Raw genomic sequence first — 9,590 nt, forward strand, 5'->3', positions numbered from 1 at the left:
TACAACCATTCAATGAGGGATGAACTTGCTCCACATAGTCTTGAAGAAGCAAAATAAAGTATTAAGAAAGCCATAAACCATGACTGCTTTCATATCTCAAATAAACTAACTAAATAAAATAATCTAAAATTCCGCTTAACAAAGATGGTGCTAGCTGGACAAGCAGCGGGAAGCTTTTTGGACAGTACTTTTAAAGGGAGGTTGTGTGGTTTCAGTTGGTTAAATTCAAGCAGTTATCCCACCACATAATCTGGAGATCCCCAAGCCTTAGCTCATGCCAACCTGTGCCTAATACACTCTGGAATTAGACAAGCAGGAAGAGAGTGTACATTCCATTCCAGATACAGGAACATGTCCACACATACATGGAACTCAGCTTGGTGTCAATGCCAATGTTCAGATGTGCCGCTTTTTGCTCTGGAGTAAAGATATAATTCCCTTTTCACATTCTTGAACATGCTATGGTGCAATGGATTTACAAGTTAATTAATCAACAACTAAATTTATCTGATTGGAATGAGTTCAAATTATTTGTCATCAATTTACATCTGAGCTCTGTTAGCTACTGTTGGTGTGTTTACAATACAAAATGACATTTGTACAGCGCCTTTCACGTCAGGAGGACATCCCAAGCCGATGTATGTATGTTTGACTCATTCAGACATCCAAAGGCATCGGAAGCCTGAAATAGTATTTTGTATATTGTATTCCCACCCTATTTGTCCCTCCATCACTGCATCAAGCTGCTTTTTAAATGAGTCCCAGTGTCCTGGACTCAACCACTCTGCAAAACGCAGTCACTCCCTGTGGAGTGCTTTGAGAAGTTTCAATGCTGTAGGCACGAAAAAATGTTTTTTTGGTCAGCCGGGGGTCTGACACATGCAGAAACCTAGTACCTCACTTAAAGAGCATCCGAACCAGATTGAGAGTCCCACTTGTCTGCCACTTACACATGGAGATTGCCATTATTAAAACAATACACTGAGTGATAGGTGGTTGAACAACTCACAAGAACAAAAGGCTGGGAGACAAAGATATTATAAATCGTGTATTACTCAGACATTATTGCCGTCATTAGTTGGACCACTTACACCTTTAGACATCTTCCCTGTCTGGCCTATGGAACACCTTGAATGCTTCAGACAATGACTTGAGGAACTACGTGTTTTATAATAATCCTTGCATTTCATATAACATCTTGGCACGTCGTCAAGACATCTCAAAGAACTTCACAAGATATAGATTAAAGACAAGAATTGAATCTATATTTTGAGGGTGAAATGATGTAGCCAATTGCGCACAGACAAACATTCGTGGATTGAGTGACCAAATAATTAACACCAACAATAACAAGATTACATTTGTATAGCGCCTTTCACGTCAGGAGGACATCCCAAGGCACTGGACAGTGTACAGCATTTCTACATTAACATATGTTTGGCCCATAAACAAAGCATCACTGATGAATTTGTTTAGTTCTATGACTACTTTAGAACTCATCTCCCATTATGACATTAAAGACATTTCTGAAATGAGTCCAGAGCAGCCTGGCCTCATGTCCCATCCCACCCCAGGTCACTTCCTGTAGCTCTATAGGAACTGGAATTGAGAGAAACAAGGTGGAACACAGCGGAAAAAGACAAACAAAAACCTGCATGTGTAGGAGCGAAACCACCAGCAAGGGAGGTGTGCAACTTGTGGGTTAAAAGGGGAGCATGACATTTGGTTTCCATGATAGAGTTGCAAACACAATGGAACCCAGGACTTGTAAAGCACAAACACACCACCTCACCTCCACCGCGTATAAAGACATTGTGAATGGACCTTCCCAGTTCTCAAATTGTGATTGACATCCAATAGGTGTAGGAAATTAGATGAATAATAAATGTTTAAGTACTGCCAGAGAGATTGCGTTGAGCTCCCAAGCTGTCACGTTTAAGAAACTTGTTTATAGTTACACAGTCCCATTGATTTTTAATGAGTTCTGTGGTGTGTCTTGGATACCAGTATTGATTTGCTTTGTGCAATTAGCAGAAGATGCATTATTTGTTTAATAAGGTTAAAAATCTGCTGTAGTTTATCCACCTCCAACACAGTACCAGTTTCACAGAAGACAGTGTAAATCATGTGATGTTGACTCATGACGGATAGAGGTTAATGATTTGCAGCTCGGATTATCAGGAGCTACAAGCAGCGAAGCAGAGAGAAAGGTATCAGCCAGTGCAAAGAGCAAATGGTAGCTTCTAGTGAAGGTATTTCAGGCTCTGCCACTATTAAGCGCTCCGAGACGCTGCCCCACATGAAAGCCGCTATATAAATGCAAGGTTTTGTATTTATCCAGCAAATGAACCTCCAGCCTTACCGTTTGGGAATCAGTCTCGGACCTTTCAAGAGCTTTGGTGAAACTAAGCAAGGAAGACCACGAGCACGAGATAGAGGGACAGACGTTTAAGAAGCTGATGTTTCAGAGGTATTTTTGAATAACAGCATGCACTGGAATAGCCACGGGCCATTGTAGATTCTGATATTGACTGAATTGGATGTGTGGGACTCACTGTGACTGGGAGACAATCACAGGGGATGGATACAAGCCATAGTCCTCCTTTCAATTATACTCTATCTTGCAACTCTTCAGAAAGCGTGCCCTACACAGCAAGGCAAGTGATTCAATGCGTGACTACCCTCAGTGTTCTCACCATCATCACACTCCTTACTGTCCTCGGCAACGTCCTCGTGATTGCTTCAATCGCCTACTTCACCAAATTGCAAACTCCCACCAATGCCTTTATTCTGTCTCTGGCCACGGCAGACATCCTTGTGGGTCTGGTCGTGATGCCCTTCAGCATGGTCAAAGCTGTCTTTGGCTGGTATTTCGGGCGAATATTTTGCAAAATCCATTCCATCATGGACGTGATGCTCTGTACCTCTTCAATCGTCAACCTCAGCTGCATCGCCTTTGACCGCTATTTTGCCGTGTGCTACCCATTGAAATATCGCTTCACGATGTCTCGGAAAAGGGTAACATTTCTTCTGCTGATCTGCTGGATTCTGCCCGCTTTGGTGTCCATTGTGCCCTTGGTGTTGGACCTCCACGTCATAGGTTTGGAAGACTCCTTTGAGCAGTTAGATTCACAAGATTGCGTGTTTGTAGTCAACATCCCTTACTCTGTGACTGCTTCCATTATTGCCTTCTACCTCCCCATGCCAGTCATATTGGTTGCATATGCCAAAATCTTCCTTGTGGCCACAAACCAAGTGAGAGAGATAGCCGCAAGGCAGCAAGGAATGAACTTGGAAATGATCCAGCAAAATTCATCCATAAGGAAAGAAAGGAAAGCAGCTAAAACTCTGGGGATCATTATTGGATGTTTCCTGCTCTGTTGGGTGCCTTTCTTCACTTTAAACATAATCGATCCCTTACTCGGTTACCAGGCAGACTCAATTCTTATTGAGGTCTTTCTGTGGCTGGGCTACCTCAATTCGGGGCTTAATCCTTTTTTATATGCTTTCTTCAACAAATCGTTCCGAAGAGCTTTTTCGATGATAATCAGTTGCAAAATAATTACCAAAGATTGTCATTATAACAGCTTGGCTGGCTCTACTAAACTCAACACACGACTTAAGACCATTTCACGTCAATTCACTCTTACCAGTGAATTGTTTGATGAAGAAGAATAAATACATTGCACAGATGATCAATGTATGAACTGAATGGGACGTGAATGTATTCCCGGCCGGCGAAATGTTGGACAAGTTTCCTTACTCCACATGCCTCTGTTTACCTAGCAGTAGGTAGAACCCTGGTTGTTAGTCAATTGGCGGATTGCTTTTCCGGGAATGATTCCTTCAAAAAAAAATCACTTAAATCCACGACTGTTTAAGTCGTTTTGCCCACAAAATATAGAGTCAATTCACTTTATAGTAAATCCTGTGAAGCGCTTTGAGATGTTCTTCCTGCTTGAAAGGCGCTTCATCAAACGCAAATATTATTTTTGTTAATTAGCTTTTGTTAGAGCAGTTTCAACGACAGATTTGGAAACCAGTTTAGCAGCGTGATTTTTTAAAGTGTATATTTAAGATTCGGGGTCACGTATTCAGGCCTATTTTATGCACTGAGAAGGGGATATCAGTGCTCTGGTATTGTCACAAAAGGTGGGACAACCCATGATGGCTTTGCTCCTTTATCATTTCAATGTGGAAACACCCAAATGCAAGAACATTACAAAACTTTTATATCCATTTTGGGTGTCAGCCTGGCCCAGTTTGTCATGTTCTCACCTCTGACTCAGATGTTGTGGGTTCAAGCTCACGTCGGGACTTGAAACTTATAGCTAGGCTGACGCTCCAATTTAGTGCTGGGAGTGTGCTGCAATGTCAGAGGTATGAGATACCTGTTCAGATGGCAAAGAGGCAAAGACATGGAGTAACAGTGGGCTGACTCAGGTGAAGTTCTCCACTTAGCATCCACTCCTAGCATAACGTTCGCAGATGCAATGCATGGGCAGGAAGAAATAGGGGGTGTGAAAGCGACGTGATCCTGTGTGAAGGGCTATACAATTGTTGATGTTTTTGTTGTAAGCAAAGCACTGTGAAGGAAGGCGATAGATTAAAAGAAAAGTCAATAGGAAATTATAACGTGGGGCACCTTGACCAAGACCCACTGAGGTGTAGGAAGAGGTGGAAGGAACCAGAACTTCATTGTAACAGGAGCACTGTGTAATTGACTGAACTAAGAAATAACCTCTGATTTATACATGATGGAGGGAATAGAGTGTAAGAGAGGGGAATAGGAGGGATTGAGGCCTGTGTGGAGTATAAAGACAGGCACAGACTAGTTGGGTCAAACTACTGTTTCCGTCTGTCTATTTATATCTTCTCTTCTCTGGATATTCTTCTTGTTGAACTTTGAATCTTGGCAACTTTGTGTACTTTGTTCTGACAGCCAACGTTCACTTGTGAGCATCAAACCGTGAGCGTCAGCAGGATAACTGATTGCAGACAACATCACAATTGAGTCTAACCCTGTCCTTATCCGGGTCACTGTACACCAACTGGGATCAGGCAGCATGATTCATACATTTCACTCTCTAGCTCAGAGACATTCATGCTGATCACACTGCCCTGTATTACTACACTGGCTGAGGTCAACAAAACTCAGCACAAATAACAACAACTACAACAAGATTCCATTTATAGAGCGCCTTTCACGTCAGGAGGACGTCCCAAGGCGCTGTACATTTGGGTCAGGAACCGAGCAGGGGGGAAATGGTCAGGGTGAGGGGAGGGAAGGGAGGGAGCGAGGAGGGGGGAAATGGTCAGGGTGAGGGGAGGGAAGGGAGGGAGCGAGGAGGGCGTAGAGAGTCGAGAGGGGAGCCAATTACTTGCATTTTATATAACGCCTTATCACATCGTTGAGATGTCTCAAAGCACTTCACAGAATATATTGTAAAGTGGATTGACTATATTTTGTGGGCGAAATGCGGCAGCCAATTGCGCACGGATTGATTGACCAAATCTTTTTTTGAAGGATTACTACTCCCGGAAAGCGATCTGCTAATCGACTAACAACTGGGTTCTGACTTACTGCTAGGTAAACAGAGGTGTGTAAAGTAAGGAAATGTGTCTGAAGCTTTGCCCCACCTAGAAATCGGACCAGATTGCAAGGCGAGCACATAAAACCTGCTGCTACATTGCACTTGCAAAACCTTTACCCTGGAGGCAATTGACTGAGCCAGACTAACAATTTTAAAACATAAAACTTTGTAACTATAGATTTCTGCAAGAACCTAGTTAACATTTCTGTTTAGATGTCACTTAGTGTACTGCCTGTTTTATGCACTTCACATGTTGCTGCTGTTACAGCAACATCTCCAAGGCAATATTTGGTCAGCACAAGCAATGAAGTTAATAAAGAGAAAGACCCAAACAGATCTTTGAAACCTAACACGGAAACAATCATATTTTGTGATGTGGATCTGAACATTGCCCACGATAAATCGTAACTTATTGTTTGATAGAAACATAGGAACATAGGAACTGGAGGAGGCCATTCAGCCCTTCGAGCCTGTTCCGCCATTTAACTAGATCATGGCTGCTCCGTATCTCAACTAATCCTTCCAATTCCAATTTCCGTTTTCTCCCCATATCCCGTAATATCCTGACCTACCAAAAATCTATCACCTCACTCTCAAAGGTGTGGATGGATCCAGCATCCACGGCCTTTTGGGAGAGAGAATTCCAGATTTCTACCACTCTTTGAGTGAAAAAATGCTTCCTGATTTCACTCTCAAATGGCCTGGTTCTAATGTTAAGACTATTCCCCCTTGCTTTGGATTCCCCCACAAGAGGAAATAGCTTCTCTGTATCTACCCTATCAAATTCCTTTATCATCTTAAATACTCAATCAAATCACCCCTCAACCTTCTAAACTCAAGGGAATACAATCCAAGTTTACTCAGCCTTTCTTCGTAACTTAACTCTTTTAGAACTGGAAACATTCTGGTGAACCTGCGTTGCACCCCCTCCAGGACCAATATATCTTTCCTGAGGTGTGGTGCCCAAAACTGAACGCAGTCTCCAGATGGGGTCCGACTAACCCTCTGAAGCATCATTTCTTCCCTTTTGTATTCCAGACCCCTTCAGATAAAGGCCAACATTCCATTCGCCTTTTGATTACTTTTTGCACCTGGGAACTAGTTTTTAGTGATTTGTGGATATGGACATCCAAATCTCTTTGCTCCTCCACATTTCAATTGTTTAGTGTGTTTGAAGCACCGAAAAGTTATCAACGTGAAATACGTCATTCTATGTACTGGAAAGTACACAACACAACAGGAGTGCTAAGGGAAGGGAATATCTGGTCACAAATACAGGAAAGCTAGAAACTTATACGAATTGAGAGAAAATGAGTTCTGCTTGTCCCATTCATAGCTCAATATTACTAATAATAATCCTTACATTTGGAACAGCACCTTTCATATTGGGAGGATGCCTCAAAGCATTTATAATAATCCTTACATTTGATATAGTGCCTTATCAGGTCGTTGAGACGTCTCCAAAATGCTTCATAGAATATACTGTAAAGTGAATTGACTGTATATTTTGTAGGCAAACGCGGGATAAACTGCAAAGTGTAGTGATGTGTGGGCTATTATTATTTATAATAATAACCGCAAGAATTATATTATAACTATCTAACCAAACAAGTGAAAACTGAACACATTAATTCAACAAAGAAAGTCAACTGTTTAAATAAATGATCATTTGGCAGTGCCATCTAGTGGATATGGAAGGAAGGTGGATTAGAATTTACAAAATAAAGTTAATTTTCACCAGGGTGTTCACAAAGTCCTGTTCTCCCACCCTCACACCTTGTTATTTTTTCTTGCAATGCATTTTTATTTTCTGATGAAGATGAATCGATACTAGTAACTTCATCCTCACTCCATCCATGTCACGGAAGATGACACTGAACATGTCGACGTATCATTATCTACCATGAAAATGATGCACTCATACACCGATCCTCTGGACGTCTAAATACAATCACACTTGTACTGAATACGATTAAATACTTCTAAATACAACTATCATATTTTTTCCACGTTTCAGTTGTTGGGCAGTGCGCTGTAGAAAAAAAACATGGAGGTAATTGGACTTTGTGAACACTGTATACGATGGTGCTTCAGGTTAAATGTGTTTGGCAAGCAATTTACATGCCCTTGTTGTTGACTGTGCAATTTTGCTGCTGTTGGTTGCTGAGTCTAATTGTGAGTATATGTATACAGAAGGGGAGTGCTCGTTGGAGATATGGCAGCAATAACACTGAGGAAGGAAGCAGCAATGAACTCAGTAACCACAGACTGGCAAAGTTAGTGGTGACTTCAGAAGGCAAATGGAAAAATAGAGGAAGAACCTAATGTCAGGACTAATACTAGTTTTTCTATTGAACAGATTTCAAATTGTTCTGTTTTGGCATCTAAATAAGATTTAAAGATTTTTTTTAAAAAAACAGCCCTAGGGGCTTTGTGTCCTTTTTCCATCTAAACTGGTTTAGCACTAAACCACCCAGACCGGTTTGAATGTTGATTTCTTGTCTGCACGTAGTCCAAGTTGACACTCGCTCCATTGTCAAGAGGCGCCGTCCTTCAGATGAGACGTTAAAAATTGAGGTCTCGTCTGCCTGTCCGGGTGGATGTTAAAGATCCCGCGGCACCATTCGAAAAGAGAAGGGAATTTCTCTTAGTGTCGTGGCCAATAATCCCTCCGGTAGCATCGGTCACTCACTTCATAGCTATTTGTGGGGACACTGCTGTGGGAGAATCAGCTGCCGGGTTTCACCCGCAAAATGCACAGTCAATTTACCTTACGGAATGCTTTGTGAAGCGCTTTGAGACGTCTCGACGATGTGATAAGGCGCTGTATCAAATGCAAGGATTATTATTAATATTTTAAGCGATAAAAGTATCAATCTGACCATATGCTCATTTTCAGAGAAAATCAGGAGGTAAAGGTGTGCAGTTCAGAATCCACGACTCTCAGTTTGTGCTGAAGTGGAGCATTGATTTATTAGGTGCTCTGTCCAGGAGAGAAACACCCTCAGGGCGCATGCGCCAACGCCCGCCCCTGTCCACTACAACTCCCGCCATGCCCCGCGGCCGGCATCCTCCTCTGATTGGCTGAGTTGAGCGGAAGTGAACCGGGATCACTTCCGTGTCACACAGAAAAAAAAAAGGTGAGAGAAGACGGAGACGGCGCCGCGGAATGTTCGGGAAAGAAAAGAAAGAGGGCGAGAAAAAAGAGATAGAAGGAGCGAAAGAAAGAGGGATAGACAGAGGTAGAGAGGGGGAATGAAAGAAAGGAAGGAATAGAGAAAAGGAGATAGAGAGAGAAAGAAGGAGAGAGCGAGGGGAGGAATGAAAAACAGAGATGAGAGACAGATAGAGAGGGAAAGGGAAAGAGAAGAGGGGGATAGAGAAGGAAGGTAGAGAGTGAAAGAGAAAGAAAAAGGGCGGGTGAGGCTCTCATTCTCTCTCTCTCTCTCTCTCTCTCTCTCAGTCAGAAGGCTGTGTGTTGGAGCCTCGTGTAGAACTTGCCCCTCTCTGCCCGGCGCTGGGGAGCGCAGCGGCGTTGTTGGAGTTGCGGTCCTTCAGATAACAATAATCTTTCATTCAATGTAGAGCCTTATGTCATTGGCGTCTCAAAGATGAAGCATGAATAAACGGATCGAGGTCGGGGCACCCAGGCCGGGACGTGAAAGATCCCAGTGCGTTTCTCCCGATCAGTGTTAGTCGCTCCAAGTCGCTCTTTGTGGGTTCTCGCTTTGTGTCAAATGGCTGCCACCATTGTCCACAAATACAGTCACCGCAATTGACAATAATTGGATATGAAGCGCTTTGAGATATTTGGTGCTGTAAATCTATTGCAATGAAGCGCTTTGATTGAGTTGTCAAAGATGTGATAAGGTGCTGTATCAAATGCAAGGATTATTATTATTTAAGTGGATTCTAATCAGAGGAGGGCAAAAGCAAACTGCTCATGGGGATGCAGTTCTAAACTATTTTCAGATTATTAGCTAGATTCAAACTCCT

General features: G+C 42.5%; 1 protein-coding gene across 1 annotated transcript; it reads left to right on the plus strand.

The window, feature by feature from the left end:
* The first annotated feature begins 2,580 nt into the window (after positions 1-2,580).
* On the plus strand, positions 2,581-3,678 carry LOC103186492 (5-hydroxytryptamine receptor 4-like). Its single transcript, XM_007905567.1, has one exon. The coding sequence runs from the start codon at positions 2,581-2,583 to the stop codon at positions 3,676-3,678; it is 1,098 nt and encodes a 365-aa protein (XP_007903758.1).
* The last annotated feature ends 5,912 nt before the right edge of the window (positions 3,679-9,590 follow it).

This window comes from Callorhinchus milii, unplaced genomic scaffold, assembly GCF_018977255.1.
Source record: "Callorhinchus milii isolate IMCB2004 unplaced genomic scaffold, IMCB_Cmil_1.0 Scaffold13, whole genome shotgun sequence".
NCBI classification, from domain to species: domain Eukaryota; kingdom Metazoa; phylum Chordata; class Chondrichthyes; order Chimaeriformes; family Callorhinchidae; genus Callorhinchus; species Callorhinchus milii.